The 17,386-nt window shown below is 47.1% G+C and overlaps 1 protein-coding gene across 16 annotated transcripts in view; it reads right to left on the bottom strand.

Annotated features, from left to right (window-relative positions):
• LOC125427328 (leucine-rich repeat flightless-interacting protein 2-like) overlaps positions 1–17,386 on the bottom strand; it is a 121,009-nt gene that overhangs the window by 76,028 nt on the left and 27,595 nt on the right. For 10 of the 16 annotated variants that reach the window (XR_007243666.1, XM_048486601.1, XM_048486596.1 and 7 more), the window contains 3 exons: positions 7,794–7,841; positions 6,112–6,156; positions 5,388–5,438 (listed from right to left, as the gene is read on the bottom strand). Coding sequence is in view for 15 of the 16 variants with exons in the window: in XM_048486601.1 (XP_048342558.1) it covers positions 5,388–5,438; positions 6,112–6,156; positions 7,794–7,841 (144 nt within the window). In the remaining variant the exon portion in view is untranslated. The remainder of the gene's footprint in view (positions 1–5,387; positions 5,439–6,111; positions 6,157–7,793; positions 7,842–17,386) is intronic. The other 6 variants (XM_048486595.1, XM_048486600.1, XM_048486597.1 and 3 more) reach the window with 2 other exon arrangements.

The raw sequence follows: 17,386 nt of genomic DNA, 5'->3' as shown, positions 1-17,386 counted from the left end.
TTTGGTTCTCAGCCCCGGATCTTCTTCACATCACAATCATTGCATTGAATCAAGTGCTTCTGAGCCTCTTATCCCTACAATAAAGACTGTCAAATTTGCATTAAATCCCTCTCTGTGGATTTTCTTCCAAGAGCTGCTCTTCATATACATGGGTATTAAAGATTCCCTACCCAGCCTCTTGCAATATTAATAAGCAGTCTGCTCTGAGCTAATTTTCCCCACAGCATTGAGAGACGGCGTCTCCATCCTGAGCAACAAAGATGCCACAGCTGCCAACAGGCCTCAAGAAAAATGTCCAGTCCCTTTAATAGAGGCTTCATGTGGGGGAATTGACAGTTGAATTAACATCCCATTAAGCCTTTGTTGAAGGGACTGGGCATTTTGTCTCCAGGCAGTTGGGAGCCCTACAAGGCATCCTCTGCCCAACCACTGCAAAGGCCTCTGATCTCACTGTAGTCCTATAGGTAGCTGAACTGAAGGGCACCTTAAGGCAGAATGCAAATAGCACAGGGAGGAATACAGGGAAATTCAGTGCGCTAAGTATAAGGTCCTTAGACTGGGCAGGGCTTTAAAGGTAATAACCAGCACAGTAAATTGAGCCAGGAATCAGACAGGCAGCCAGAGCAGTTAATGTAGCACTGAGTTTTCTGTTTCGAATCCTTGCATTTTGTTCCACCTGAACTTTCCAGTATATCTTCAAAGGCAGCCTCACATAGAGTGCAGTACAACAGTCAAATGTAGAAGGGAAGTTAATGTACATCACTCTAGCTAGGTTGGTAGAATCTAGTGAACGGCTTCACTTGCAAACTACATGTAACTGAAAGAAAACATCTTCTCTAGTAACACTAATAAATATTCCAAACACTAATAAATACTCTTGCTAATAAGAATCTCACAATCTAAAACATGATATCCTGCAAAGCAATATGAGGAAGAATCCATTTTCGAATGACCACGTCTAGCAGCACACACAGTTTTTATCAGTAAGAATCAATTTTTGGGAAGAGAGCAGAAGGTGAGTTGGAGACTTGACTGGGGGCAGAGGCTTCAGCCACCAGACCTCACCCCCTGCAGCTCAGTGAAGAGGAGTTGGGCTGAACAGGCAACGCTAACAAACTTTTTGTTTTTGTGGAGGAGTTTAAAAGGGAACTTCTTGAAAGAGAGGCCCATAGATCTGTTGTTTCTGGACAGTATGGTCAGGGAGTTGTTGCTGTCACCAGCATCAACTGTGGCGTGTTTGTTTTTTGCTGGAGAACGTGGGTAGCTACACTTGCAGCAAGCGCAAGTTGACTGCAATCTTGGAAGAGAAGGTCCAGAAGCTGGAGGTGTATCTACTTTTCAGCCTGTTAAGAAGAATGAAGATTTCCAAGACAGAGTGGAGCAGACAGTACTGGGTAGAAAACACACCGGAGATTTCTCCGAGGAGGGGGGCAGATCTCAAACACGGAGGTGTGGGCAATTAGAGGAATGTAACACATAGAAATTGAGAGACCAGCGAGCATTCTGCGTGTTTGAAGCTACATAGTAGATCTGAAGTTCTCTCCCTTGTCAGTGAGGATAAGAACAGGCACAGGAGCAGCAGAAACAGCCCTCAGAGAATGTGCAAGTGACAGAAGGCTCAGCCCATAGAATGGCCCCTGCAGAACCCCCAAGGAGACTTGTGGTGGTGGTAGAGGACTCCCTGCTTAGGGCAGGGGTCTGCAACCTGTGGCTCTCCAGATGTTCATGGACTATAATTCCCATCAGCCCCTGCCTGGCTCAGGGGAACAGAAGCAGGGATTTGAAGGCCTGACAAGATGTCCCGAAAGGTGTCTCACTGGGTCAAAAATCCATGATTGCCCAGATGGGCTGACAAGACTTGTCAAGTCTACTGACTGTTATCCCTTCCTTTTAATCCATGTAGAAACTAGTGACACTGAAAGGGATTTTGAGGCTCTGGGAAGGATGCTGAAGAATCTGGATGAACAGCGTTTCGTTTCATCTCTACTCCCTGTTGAAGGTCATGGCCCAGGGAGGGAAAGAAGGATGGTCGAAGTGGATAACTGGCTTCACACATGGTGCTGCCAAGAACGCCAGAGCCCTTCGGGGGTTAAATAAACAAACAAACAAACAAACAAACAAATAAATAAACGTTTTGATGTTTTGACATAACCAACAATGATGACCTGGCTAATGGGGTGGAAATGGTAGGATCCTTAGGTGAAAGTGACCATGTTCTCCTGGAGTTTGTTATACAGTGGAAAGGAGATGCTAAGCGTAGTGAGAAATGCATCCTAGATTAAGAAAGCTGCTTTCAGTAAAGTTAGGAAACTACTTGGCATTATCCTGTGGTTAAGAATACTAAAAGAGGGGAGTGCATTACAGATGGGAATTTCTTAAAAGTGAGATCTTGCAGGCACAATTTCAAAAAGTTCCAATGAGGAAAAATGAGAGGTACCGTATATACTCATGTATAAGTCGAATTTTTCAGCACATTTTTAATGCTGAAAAAGCTCCCCTCGACTTATATGCGGGTCATTAAAAATTTTTCTGTGTTTTTACTTTGCCGGCCAGCAGGGGACGCAGTTTTTATGCTAGGCAGCGCGAATTTCAGGGGTACCCTCAGAAGACCTCTGTTGCAAGCCGGTTTGGTGTGTTTGGAACAGGGGTCCATTTGGACCTGGTTAATGCCTGACATTACCAAACTAATCATCAGGAGTGTCTTCTGAGGGTACCAAAACAGTGCCATTCCCATTGTTTTCAATGGGAGCTATTAGTAGATGGGGCTACCCTTTTGAGGGGTCCATAACTTTGGACCCTCTAGACCAAACTCCTGCAAACCTGGCTGGTCTCATCAGGAAAGTCTCTTTGCATTACCAGGCAGGTTTGAAAGTGAAGTTCAGATCAGAGAGATCCATTATTGTCCCCAAAGGGGATCGCCCCATCCCCAGTGCTACAATGGAAGCTAATAGTAGATTTTTCATTTTCATTTCATTTCTGATAATATCCCTCTTAAAATCTAAGTTGGGTTACATACAGATGATGATGAGGAATCCAGTTTTGAAGGATTTTGTGTTTTAGCTTGGTTGCTGGTTGAGCTACTTTTAAAGTTATTGTTGATACCATATTGTTCTTGTTGACCCTCTTTTCCACTTACAGAGCCAGTTTACTGTTTTTCTTTGAAATAAATATTCAAAAACATTTAACCTACTGATGCCTCAATTGATGTAATTTTATTGGCCTCTATTTTTATTTTTGAAATTTACCAGCAGCTGCTGCATTTCCCACCCTCGACTTATACGCGAGTCAATAAGTTTTCCCAGTTTTTTGTGGTAAAATTAGGTGCCTCGACTTATATGCGGGTCGACTTATACGCGAGTATATACGGTATCTAAGGAAACCAGGATGGATGTCTGAAGAACTTTCAACTGAGTTGAGATTTAAAAGGGACAAATACAAGAAATGGAAAAATTGGGAAATCACCAAAGAGGAATTTAAACCAATAGCCAGCACATGTAGAAAGAAAGTCAGAGAAGATAAAGCTTTTTTGGTTATGTCTGTAGCAAAAGGAAGAAAAAGGATATGATGGGGACACAGCTTAGAGAAGATGGCAAAATGCTAACAAAGGGAAGAGAAAAACTACACAACACCTTCTTTGCCTCGGTCTTTTCCCAAAAGGAAAATAGTGCTCAACCAGGGGGAGATGGAAAAGAAGATACAGTAGGGGAAATTCAGCACAGAATAAATAAAGAGGTAGTACAGAAATACCTGGCTATATTAAATGAACTCGTCTCCAGGGCTTGATGAACTGCATCCTAGGGTCTCAAAAGAACTGGCAGAAGTAATCTCACAGCCACTTGCTATAATCTCTGGGAACTCCTGGAGAACAGGAAATATCCCAGCATACTGGAAGAGGGCTAACATAGTCCCCATCTTCAAAAGGGGGGGGGGGGGGAAGAGGACCCAAACAATTACCACCCAGTCAGCCCGACAGCAATATCAGGAACGATTCTAGAGAAGATCATTAAACAGACCATCGGCTAGCATTTAGACGGAATACTGCAATCACTACAAGTCAACGTGGCTTTCTCAAAAACAAGCCATCCCAGACTAATCTGATCTCTTTTTCTGATAGAGTGACAAGCTTAGTAGATGAAGGGAATGCTATGGATGTAAGATACCTTGATTGTAATAAGGTCTTTGACAAGGTAATAAGGTCTTTAATAAGGTCTTTGACAAGGCCCCATAATATTCTTGTAAGAAAGCTAGTAAAATATGGGCTAGACAAAGCTACTGTTAGATGGATTTATAATTGGCTGACTGACCAAACTCAAAGGGTGCTCACCAATGGCTCATCTTCAACCTGGAGAAGTGACTAGTGGAGTGCCACAGGGTTCTGTCCTGGGCCCAGTGCTATTCAATATTTTTTATCAATGACTTGAATGATGGAATAGAGGGCATGCTAATCAAATTTGCAGACCAAATTAGGAGAGGTAGCTAATATCCCAGACGAAAGGGTCAGAATGACTTGGATACATTAGAAAGCTGGGACAAACTAACAAAATGAATTTCAACAGAGATAAATGTAAGGTATTACACTTAAGCAGAAAAAGTGAAATGCACAGATATAGGATGGGTGACAACTGGCTTGATAACACTACATGTGAAAGGGATCTTAGCAGACCACAAATTGCACATGAGTCAGCAGTGTGGTGCAGCAGCCAAGGAAGCCAATGTGATTCTGGGCTGCATCAACAGAAGTATAGTGTCTAGATTGAGGGACGCAATAGTACCTCTCTATTCTGCGTTGGTCAGACGTCACCTGGAATACTGTGTCTAGTTCTGGGAACTCCAATTCAAGAAGGATATTGACAAGCTGGAACGGTAAAAGATCTGGAATCCATGGCCTACATGGAGAGACTTCATGAACTGGGTATGTTTAGTCTGCAGAAGAGAATGTTAAGGGGAACTGATAGCCATGTTTAGATATTTGAAGGGATTTCATGCTGGTGAGGGAGCAAGCTTGTTTTCTGCTGCTCCAGGGGATAGGACAAGGAGTAATGGATTCAAGGTGCAGGAAAAGAGATTCCACCTAAACATTAGGAAGAACTTCCTGACAGTAATGGCTGTTTGACAGTGGAATATGCTGCCTCGGAATGGGGTGGAGTGTCCTTCTTTGGAGGTTTTAAGCAGAGACTGGAGGGCCAACTGTCAGGAGTGCTTTGACTGTGTCTTCCTGCATGGCAGGAGGTTGGACTGGATGGCCGTTGTGGTCCCTTCCAACTCTATGATTCTATGTGATAGGGAAGCAAAACAAACATACAAAAAAACCCCCACATCCTCAAGTGGAGGGATCAATTCAGGTAACAACAGAAATCGTTATGAATGCATAATTGTTTGTTACTAACCCTTAGACTTCCACGGCTCCCCACTGACATACGTTCATCTTCATCTGAAACCTACAAAGAAGAAAGCAGAGGACATTAGACACTTTTAACAAGACAAGCAGACTTCATATTGTGAGTCAGTACATCACAGGAAATCCAGGGAGAATTTTTTGTAGATGAAACATAAAGGAAGCCAGCAAACTTCTTGTAATAAATTATTGCTAAATACTTCATGTACTTTGCAGAAAAGAACTCATAAAAATAACAATATTTCAAGAATCAGACATAAAATTTATTGCCACATCGTAGTCTTTATGGGCATCTCACTTTTTGTTACATTTTACACTGCTGCTGCGATCCACTCAGGCACTCTGGTTGCCAGACATCACAACTCCCTCCCACTTCTGAGCATCATTTATCACTTTGTGAATGCAAAAGACCAAACTAGACTTGTAATTTCTTCTTTGAAACAAGGGTTTGAAGCTGGCTATAAATAGTGTGTTATAAAACTGCTAATAACATAAACCACGGTGAAGTTCAATGCACAGTGAAGGGCAAAGGATGGTGGGTAGAAGGAATCTTAGCAAGAGAAATGAAAAAGCAATTCCTTAACTTGGCACAAAATAATACAGGACTTTGTTTAACATAAATTTGTAGAGTCTCCCCAGATTCCCTCTGAAAGAAGAAATCTACTCATTTAATTTTCAAAATTATCTTTTTAGTACAATGTATAAACAATACTAACCGAGGTATATCTTCTGGATTTACGGTTGTAACGCTCAGTATCTTCCTACCAAGATAAAATGTTGTCAGTAAGTTAACACTAGCGCGTAACTTTAAAACTAACGGTTAGGGCTGAGAATATATGCAGATTTACCAAGACTGAACTTTATGATGAAGAAAGATATTTAAAGGATAATAAGGCTAAGCTGCACTTGGTGAGGTGGGTGGGGCTGAGAGAGCTCCGAAAAGCTGCGACTAGCCCAAGGTCACCCAGCTGGGATGTGTGGGAGTGCACAGGCTAATCTGAATTCCCCAGTTAAGCCTCCACAGCTCAAGCGGCAGAGCGGGGAATCAAACCCAGTTCCTCCAGGTTAGAGTACACCTGCTCTTAACCACTGTGCCACTGCTGCTCCAAGAATAAAAGTCTTGTAAGTTTCTCCTGCACTGGGTCTGAACAAACCATGCTGCAGCTGTCAGTTGCTCTGAAGGGAAAGGACCCTTGGGCCTTCAGTCACAGCCAAAAGGGGCCCATCATAGTTATGCTATTTTTATCCATATAGGAAAAGCTGGTCTAAAAGTGTAGCAATTTTAACCATCAAAACAACTGCCTTGACTTCGTTAGCTGAAGGCAGAGCCTGCCACGCTTGGGAGACAATTATCAGAAAGATTTAAGCGCAACAAAGAAATATAGTAAGCATAGATAAGATCCGAAAGACAAAGAACTAAACAGGAATGAAGTAACTTTCAGGAGATAAAACATTTCTAGCTACAAGTACCTTATAAGTACCAGATTAAAAACTGAGAGACCCAGGACATCCTCTGTGGTCTCCCATGTACACATACTGATCAGGATCAACCTGCTGAGCTTCTAAGGTCAGGCTAGCCTGGGCCGTATACTATATTTTATTAATGACAAAATAGTGATTTAATGAGCTATACTGGAAATGAAACAACATGATTGTCAAAGGCTTTCATGGCCGGATTCAACTGGTTGTCGTGGGTTTTCCGGGCTGTGTGGTCGTGGTCTGTTACACAGCATGCAAGGGGAGGGGAGGGAGTGAGGGGTGGAATGCAAGGGAGAAGTGTGCAACAGACTTCCCTCTGTGATACACCTCTGAAGATGCCAGCCACAGATGCAGGCGAAACGTTAGGAACAAGATCCACCAGACCACGGCCACACAGCCCCCCGGAAAACCCACCACAACCAGTAACAACGTAACTTCTAGCAAAGAGTGCTGAAATAATGCTGAACTACAACATATATTTCAGATTTCATTTGTTAATTTTATTTATTATTTAATTATTTTATTTATTAATTTAAATATTCGGGTAAGTGGTCTCCCATAAACACAATCTCCCCCTTCCACACAGGAGAATGCATCTTTAATAGTTTAATTGATGCTTCTGACAAATGTCTCAAAATTAAAGTTAAGACCCAGCCTTACAAACCTGAGGGCCACGGGGCAAGGGCTGAAGGGGAAATCGTTTTGACCAACTTTTTCAGCAGAACTGCACGCCATCTTAAAGGGCTCCTTTTAGATTAAAAAGAAAATGGGCGGCTTCTATCAGAGTCAGTTATATCCATACTGTACAATGAGGAATGAGGAATGCAGAAGCACATCTTCAAATACAGAAAACTGATATGTTGTTCAGTTTTTAAAACAAGTTCCCCAGGCCTTTCAGAAAGTTTTAGGCCAAGCCTACCATCCATTGCTCGATGTCACCAAACTTTGCATCCAGACCACAATATTTCTAGAGATAGAAAAGGGAGAAGAAAGGAAGTCACAGTCAGAAGTAAAGAAGCACAACTTCTAAGGCATGCCCACACACAGCAGCTTTCTCCCAAATCCAGAAAACATTTTGCTTTGAATGGTAAATGGTTGTAAGAAGTCTCTACTACAAACTCACCCTGTCTAGGTGTAGCACGCACGCACCACAAAGTGAAGTCTGCTTTCTCAAAGCTGAACATAATCAGGAAATAATATCAGAACATCCTGAGTTGACCAGCCTTAATACTTGCCTCCCAATCAAGGTAGTAGAGAAGACAAAGAGACAAATATTACTTGAACCAGAACAGCTTTAACTCTCTGTCATCCTTGAACAGGGCCACACTAATCTTCTCTGCATTGTTCAGATTTCAGCCCATGTGCCACGGAAGCAGGGGGACAAATGTCCCTTATGAACTTATTATAACCATCAGAGATTCAAAAATCTGAGAACCTTATGGGGAGCCAGAGTGTTTAAGAGTGTTGCACTCTTATCTGGATAACTAAGTTTGATTTCCCACTCCTCCACATGAGTGGCAGACTCTGATATCTGGTGAAACTGACTTTGGGTAATGGCGACAACAGATCTGAAAGTCCTTTGAGGAAATGCTTACATAAGGGGGTGTCTAAACAGTGATTCTCCTTCAATTGTGCTATGATGTGCAGAGAAAGCCGTTAAACGAACCTTCAACGAAGAGGCAGCTAAACGAACAAGTATCCTAAAGCAAAAGAGACTGGGCATGGAAATAGGGAAACCCCTCTGGACTTGGTCCAACTCTCTTCCTGGCACAGAAAGGAGCATCTAGTGGAGGGTGCATGTGCATCCACCAGGATGTCCCTCACGTCCCGGGAGAGCAACAGGCTTTCAGCTGGATGAACCAAGCTGACAAGTGGAGCCTGGGGCCGTCATGATGGAATAAGTTCCGCCCACCTCAACAGGCCTTGTTCCTGTCATGAGCCAGACTGATGCAAAGCCTGAAGACACTGTGGAACCAGAGGAAATGCAGGCAGAAGACTGCTTTGTGCCCTTCCTTGCAAGTTCAGGCAGAACCTGATGCTGTGCAGCTGGGAGAACCTTCAGGAAGGTCAGAAGGGCTGAGCCTGTTAGCCAGTGGCTCAAAGGAGGCTACGGGGCAGAGTCAAAGGAGAAGTGCAAGGTATGGCAGAAGGCTCTGCCAGGTGGAGGTATCTGAGGAGAACTGAGCCTTGCAGGATCCCAGCATCATTAGCCAGGACTTTCTTTGGAAACCCTGCCTTGGGCTTGGCTCTGCCTGGGTGCTGTGAGACCTCAGTCCTGGAATAAAGCAATCTGTAGATTTTAAACTATCGACTTTATTGGTGATCAAGGCATAACGAGAGATAGACGATTTCTGAGGACACATGGCAAGAAATAGATCTTAAATCCCCACAGCCTTGGGCCAGCCCCGGCCTGGCCAAGGTGCCGCAGCTGCAACATAGAAACAAAGGAAACAATACAGTGATTCAATTATAAAACGTTAACACAAAAGGCAGGGACCATCACACCTAGAAGGGCAGTGGCCCTTCCTGGTTATCAGTCTGATGCTAAGGAAGGGAGGGGGGAGCAGACGAGCTGGAGCCTAGCCCAGGGCCGATGGCCCTCTGAATGGAGGGTGGGTTCCCCTCCTCCGGACACCGGTCAGGGCCCGTCCTGACAGATGCGATGAGTGTATGTGCCCAGGTTCCTGCTAAGTGGAGGGCCCTGAAGTCCATGGAGTCGTGTAAGGAAACGTCCCACATTTTCTCTGCTCCCGCTTAAAGAATAAAGCAGCTGTGCCCCCTTGTTTGTTGATACAATAGACCAGGGGTCTGCAATTGGCCATGCTGGCAGGGGCTGATGGGAATTGCAGTCCATGAACATCTGGAGAGCCACAGGTTGCAGACCGCTGCAATAGACAGTGGTGCTATTGCCTGATTGGACCAACACCTCATTGCACTAGATATCTGTGAAGGAGGCAAGGGCAAACCTGACCACTCTCGGTATCAGCACATTAATGTGCAAGTAGGAATTCCAGTGGTCCCAGTTTCCTGAACTGAGAAACCCAGGCAATGAGCTCCCCAACCCTAGTGGAAGGCATTATTGGTAAGAGTGACTATGTCAGGTCGGAGCCATGCTTGGCCTGGCATCCCACCCATCCGCACCAAGACCACAGCTGGACTTGAATTATCATTGCCCGAGGCTGGGAAGGGTTTCTAATGCTTCCTTGTAACTAGTTGAAGAGGCAAACTGCTTTCTTATCTCCAGCTTCCTGAAGGAGGGGAGTGTCTGCAACTATCACAATACTTCTTTCTCACCGACCTTTCTTATGCTGATGTTTTGGGAATGCAAGGGAGGGGGGAATTCTGGGATGAGCCATGTGGCAAATGTTCAGGTATATACTGGGGTCCATGGGACAAAGCACTAGTTTTGGCTTCCTGAATCTTGGGCTGACAACAGTTCCAATAAAGCTCTTGAAACTTTCCTGAGTCTTGTTTGCTGTCTGGAGTACCAGACTCTTACATACATCTGCAACTAAATAGCCAAAGAGCAGGGGTCCCCAAACTTTTTAAACAGGGGGCCAGTTCACTGTCCCTCAGACTGTTGGAGGGCCAGACTCAAAAAAACTATGAACAAATTCCCATGCACACTGCACATATTTTATTTTGAAGTGCAATCCCAAACAGAGTTATGACGGTCTCAGTAGCCCAACGTGGTGCACAGCGCAATCCTAAAGAGAATTATGGTGGGCGAACCCTTTCATTCCAATGGGCTCGGACCGGAGAAACTCAGAGCAGGATTGCAGCGTAACAGCCGCAGGATCCGAGGCTCCGCCTAAGCCCCTTTCCCACCAAAGGGTCTCCAGCTCCCAGCTCAGCCGCCTTCCCCCCCCCCCCCCCGCTGCATTGGTACAGTCCCCTCCGGCCGCTTGGAATGAGCAGCAAGTCGCCTGCGTTTGAGGCTGTGTTTGTAAACCTGGGGGTCGGGGTGCCAAGCTCCAGGGGCTGCCTGGAGCACTTTAAAGCACTGAGCACTAATGTGCTGAAGAAATTTTTCTCCCTTTTAAAATGGGTTGTAGCCAGTAATCTGGATCTCTGCGGGCCGGATGAATGTCTTCCGGGGGCCGGATATGGCCCACGGGCCGTAGTTTGGGGACCCCTGCCAAAGAGTAACGCCTGCCAACAGGCTGATATTCTGTAGCCACAATCCCAGAGCCCTCACCACTTGACATGGTATAGACCTGCGGTGGCGAACCTTTGGCACTCCAGATGTTATGGACTACAATTCCAATTTGCCATGCTGGCAGGGGCTGATGGGAATTGTAGTCCATAACATCTGGAGTGCCAAAGGTTCGCCACCACTGGTATAGACAAATGATGGTTTTGGAACAGCCTTGATGGGTTGAAGCACTTGATAAACCAATTCTGGAGAGTCCTCATACAAAACCTAGCATAAGGGGTGATGGCTATGGTTGAAGCCATCAGACCAAACAGCCTCGGGGGGCGTCTTTTGTCATCAGGATCTACTAAGAGATACCACCAGTGTCTTTACGGTTTGAGCTCTATGGATAGGAGGGACAGATCCAGTAACTGTGGAATCAAGTATAGAGGCAAGGTTCAAGTCTAAATTTACCTCAATTACCAACAGTGCCGGGATAGAGCATGTGCAGATAACCTGTCCATATGCCCCTGGTCTCCTCTTGTACTCGTGTCGGAGGCAGTGTAGGAAGGTCATGAATTGTATTGCTGTTGCCACTGGGTGGTTGGGCGAGCTCACAGGGCCTGGACCTCAGGGATAGGCTTGACCTCAATGTTAGAGAAAGAAATCAAAGGCTCAGACCAAATCTATGGGGGTTTTGGAGGAGCGACAGTTGGTTCTGGTGCTGATATGTGTCATGCCCAGTCATACCGGGTCTGGCCATAATTCTCCTTCTGGTGAGAGATGGGTGCAGTAATCTGTGTCATCCCCCTGCCCCTCCACCTCAAAGGTAATCCTGGGAATCCACAGCCTGTTGTTTTTAGTTAGATACCTGGAGTTATTTCCTGTGTTGGCTTGGATGAAATAGAACACGATAAGAGAGGCCAGTGGTATTCCTTTCCAACTGACAGGGGGAAACTGGGTTTCTCTGGGATTGGGGGTGAGCCTTGGAGTAGGGTGGCAAGTTCTCTTTCCTATATGAAAGGGGCTTTTTGGTGGGGTTTCCCAGTTCTGTCAATAAACGTCTAATGCCATAATTTCCCCTGAACCGCTGTTACTAAATACTTTTGCTCACAAGGAAGTGCTTGTCTTGAACAGACCAGGGGTCCTGACAATCAGTGGCGTAATGTCCATGGGGCAATGTGGGCAGCTGCCCAGGGCTCAGGAATTTTGCAGGGCATGCTCCTGCGTTTTAATTTTTTTGGTGTTTTTTCACATTTCGGCCGACAGGGCCCTTGGCCCTCCAAACCGGCTCAGTTTGGCCTGATTTTTAGAGATATCGGCACCAAAATTTCAAGGTATCATAAGGAGACTGTGCTGATGATGCCTCCCAGGTTTGGTGCAGTTTGGTTACCCCTGTCCCCCATTGTTTCCAATGGGAACTAAGGAGATAGGGCTACACCTTTGAGGGTCCATAACTTTGCCCCCGCAAACCAAACTTCACCAAACTTGGGGGGTGTCATCAGGACGGTCTCCTGAAGATACCCTGAAATTTTGGTGTCACTAGCTTTAAAAATGCTGGGGGTTTTTTGTGGAACCCAGCAGGCTTCATGTGCTGGAGCAATGATTCCCCGAAATTTTGGTGCCAATATCTCTAAAAATACACCCCCTGCAGGCCGAAATGCGAAAAAACAAAAAATAAAAACGCATCCCAGAATCTCGGATGTTACCGCAAGTTTGGATTGCGCAGAGTTCAGAGGGGGCGGGCTCGGGCCCTTGGCCCTCCAAACCGGCTCAGCTTGGCCTGATCCACGGATCGGGCCGAGCCAAGCTGAACTGCTGTAAAGGATTCAATGGTGTTGATGGTGAGGTAACCTTGAGTGCATTCCACAGCCCGGGCGATGGGCCAGATGCATCGGCGGAGACTTTATCTTTGCGCGGGAGATGAAGCTTCTGTTCCCATGGGAAGCAGGAAGGGGGGATGGGGTGACTGGTATTATAACCTGTGCTTCTGGCGGGAAGTGTCATTCCTGCCACTGCATTGAGTTTCTAAGAGGTCTTAATAAATGGACTTTTACTCCAAAAGCCTTTATCGAAGTTTCTATGGAATTCCTACATTGTGGCAGGAATCGAATTCATCTATACTCCTGTGTAGTGGACCTTTGTCTTGGCGCATGGAGAGGTTGAATGTTACGCGAAGGTGCGGTAGCCCCAGAGGGTTCAATTCTTTCCCTTCTGATCTGGAGGAAACCAGCAGGGAGAACGGGTCCTCGCTGGTGGCTCTTTCCGCCCCTCGTGATCAGCACGAAGTCTTCCTTTACTCCATGGAACGAGGGGACGGATCGCATCTACCATGGGGACTTCCATGAGTCGCTTGGGGCTTTTGCCTGCGGATCGAGCGCCTGTGGATCGGATCTCTACCCGCTCGTGGATTACAAACCTCAGATGCAACCTGTCATGGAGGAGACGGCTTGACCACCTTTCATGCGGCAACCCAGGAATCCATTGAACGATTCCTGACTCGTATTTTGGTGATGCTCCCAAAGAACCACCGCGGCACAGCATCAGCCCGGCCCAAAGGACACCGACTAAACCTGGAATTGGGAGGGGTATCCGCATCGCTTCCCAATCGACCCCCCTAATCCCGGCCAGCAAACCGCACCTGAGGTGCCTCGGGAGCTAACAATCACCGGTGGCTACTGCCACGGTGCCTCCGATACCGCCGCTTCCAGACGCATCGAAGAGTCCGAAGAAAGCCTGCCTTCCCAGCCGGACTGCTTTCTCTCCCATCGAGAGAGGACTGGGATGAGAAGTGGACGACTGGGCGTAGACGCCGTTGCATGGAACCGTGAACGCTTGTGGCTATGGGAGGAGGAACGGGCACAGTTGCAGCAAGAGCTAAAACCCGCAGAGGGGACCGAACAGCAACGCCAGAAGAAGTCCAGCTCGAAGTTGGACCGCTGACGCCGGGCCTCCAACTACAATAATATGCCCAGAATCGGTCAGTCCATGACAAAGTCCTGGAACGCTCCAGACTGGATTTACAACGGCAACGCGAAGCCGCTTCAGGCGACGCAAAGTGAGCCTACTGGAAGCCCTTAAACGGACGGTAACTGGCTAAATTGGAACGAAAAGCTGCTTTGCATGCGCATTGTGATGCATTGGCTCGCAAGGAGAGGGAGCTGGCTGGCGCTTGGAGAGGGGAACTAAAGAGGCAGCAGACCGGAAAGCCCTGTTGAGTTTATGCTGTTACTGATCATGCCGGTGCCAGGGGCCGCAGATCTTCGTCCTGCCACCCAAACACCAGCGGCACCCGCCACCATTCGCCCCCCCCGTGACAACAGCTGCCTGCCCAACCTGCTCAACCCACAAGAACCACCTCCTCCCCAGCAGGCTAAGAGTCATTTAACGGCTACTATCGGGCCTCCGATACCAGCCCGCTTTGATGGGACTGCTTCCAAACTTCCCTACTTTATCTTGCAACTCAATGCCCACTTGGAAGACTATGATGATTTATACCGTCTGAGCCGAAATAATGGACATCGGCTCAGTCCTGGATGGGGCAGCAGCCGACTGGTTCGCCAGGACTATTATTTTGATTTGCAGGATGAGGACTCTCGCGACAGTGCCCGTGATTCCTCCAAGCCTTAAGAGCTGCCAAGATCCAGGCCGAATGAAGCTATCCGCACTCATCAAAACCATCCAACAAGGCAAATCACCGCTTGGTAGATTTCCAGTTCTCGAATTTCGCGGCGCTGCTGCCCATCTCCCTCCTGAGTGGCCTGAACGCATGAAATGGCGCAATACTTCTCAGATGCTGTGGACGGCAAGCTACGCGGAAACGGTCTTTTAATTCGGTTCCGCATTCATTGCAGATTGGATCCAGTTGGGGTCCCAAGTAGCGTCTCGCTTGAATATGCCGCCAAGGAGGCCTACCAAAACCACTACTAAGGCCCACCAAGTCAAGCCCAGCTCTACCAAAACCACCTCTGAAACGCCGCCGACTGGGATTGTGTTCCTTTACTTCGCGAGGGCCAGGTCATCTAGCCGCCAACTGTCCTAAGAAACAAAACCAACCGGGCTTCCAGCTCACAAGAGACTTTCCGCCTGCCAAACCACCACGCAGGTCAGGGCCGCCTCTCCCACTGGCTCTCGCTCTAAAGCGGTTACCGAAGGCTTACCCAGAGGAGGGGAAGCAGCTGTTTGCCTTTCTTCAGCCCCCCCCATGGACATGGGCCCCGGCCTGACGCGGGTGAGTGAAGGCAGCGCCCCATTACTGTTCAAGCATTTCTGGCCAACCCCGCTAAACACACTCGCATTATAGCCTCGGCCCTTGTGGATTCCGCTGCTCCCATTGCTTAATGCACCAGGTGGCGCGAGGAGGAGCCAGGGTCTGGACCGAATCCCCTGGCTAGCTTCCATACCTTTTCACCCAAATGGACGGTAGCCCCTCGAACGAAGGGACCGCCCAGTACAAAACACAGCCGGTTCTCCGCTATACCGACCATTGGGAGAAGATTAGTTTTATTTTGGCTTACGCCAGTGGCCAAACACTCCATAGTTTTGGGCATGCCTTGGTTATTGTTACATGAACCAAAATTCATTTGGAAAGAAAGAATCCTAGAATTCACTGACCCTCCCTGGCGGTGAACACATGAATTGGGAAGAAAACCCAACGCCTCCTGACACATCCCCTCCCTGGCTTCCTCAGTGATTGCTCCCGATTCTATTGGCATTCCACCTGCATATCATGACCTACCCAGAGTTTTTCAGGAGCAGGCATGCGTTCAGTTCTCACCCCACAGACACACTGACTGTAAAATTTTCATACAACCAGGGGCACAACTACCCAAGGGTAGAATCTACCGCATGAGTCCCAATGAGGAGAAGGAACTTCGTGCCTTCTTAGACAAGAACCTTGCTCGCTGGTTCATAGACGGGCTACCACAAACACACCCACGCTTGCTCCCGCTTTGTTTGTCAAAAAAGAAAGATGGGTCTTTAATGCTTTGCACAGATTATCGAGGTCTCAATGCCCCTGTCCAATAAATATCCTTTGCCTTTGATCAAGGACCTTTTAGATGCACTCGGCAAAGGACGATTTTTACTAAATTGGACTTGAGAGAAGCTTACCACAGAGTCAGAATTTATTGAAGGCTATGAACACCTGACTGCGAACACAAAGTTTGACAGTTTGAATATTTATAATAATGCCATTCGGGTACCGGAGCTTTTATGGCCCTTATCAACTAAGTTCTCATATGATTTACTGTACAAAGGAGTTGTTGTATACTTAGATGACGCTTTTAATTTACTCACAAACCATAGAAGAGCATGAAATGTTGGTTCGAGGTATTGAAACGCTTTTGCTTGATAACTCTCTTTGCTAAACTCTCCAAATGCTGTTTCCATCAAACCTCCATTGACTATTTGGGTTACCGGATTCTGAGGGGCTTAAAATGGATCCTGCTAAAATTGACGAAGTCCTCCAATGCCCGCCTCACCCAACCGCGAAAAGAACTCCAGTCATTTCTTGGTTTTGCTAATTCTATCGCGACTTTTATACCCCACCCGCTGAACTAACTCTCCTCACAGACCTCTTTACGCACTTAAGCGGTAAGGATCCACTATCCGCCAAGCCCGCCCCCTTTCCTGGTCAAGAGGAATGTCAAACAGCCTTTCAAACTGTTAAAATTGCTTTACCACTGAACTCCTATCCTAAAGCACTCCTGACCCAGATCTCCGCTTGTGGTTCACGGGATGCCTCGGACAAAGCACTTAGCAGCCCTGTTGCAGAAAAATAAAGATGGTAGGCTGGTTCCGCGGTGCTTTATTTGTTCAAAAGTTCTCTGTCAACTCCAACTGGACTGTGGAGACAAAGAGATCAAGTGCCATCAAAGTAGCACTTCCACTTGGCGCCACTGGCTGAGGGGGGGGGCTAAGCAACTTTCAAGTTTGGTCGGATCATAAAACCTGGCAGCTCTTTCCACCCTCAAGATGTCTCAAACAACAACTACGCAATGCATTTCTTTTCGCTTTCTTTTACAGTCCATTTTTCCCAGGAAAACCAACAAACTGGTTGACGCTCGCTGCTCTTTACCCGAGGTGGAGCTGCCTTACGAGACATTCCACGCGACTGTTCTTTCCCTCCCAGTTAGGGCTGGCTGTCACCGATCTCAAACGCCCACTTCTCCTCCACCCCCCATTCCCAGCGTCTCGCTCTCCTTTCCTGGCGGAACTGGAGGAGGCGGCTGCACGGTGCCTCCAGCAGCCGGGAGACTCCCAATTGGCGCTTTGAGAATGGAGTTTGGCTGAGGGGGGAATGTTGGTACGCGGCTCCCCCGCAAGCAGGTTCTTGAGGCTTCTGCCATCACGATGCCCGCTCAGCTGGACATTTT

The sequence above is a fragment of the Sphaerodactylus townsendi genome, linkage group LG02 (assembly GCF_021028975.2).
Source record: "Sphaerodactylus townsendi isolate TG3544 linkage group LG02, MPM_Stown_v2.3, whole genome shotgun sequence".
In the NCBI taxonomy this organism is placed as follows: Eukaryota; Metazoa; Chordata; class Lepidosauria; order Squamata; family Sphaerodactylidae; genus Sphaerodactylus; species Sphaerodactylus townsendi.
The sequence above is the reverse complement of the archived record's forward strand: the minus strand, read 5'-3'. Positions and strand labels throughout refer to the sequence as shown.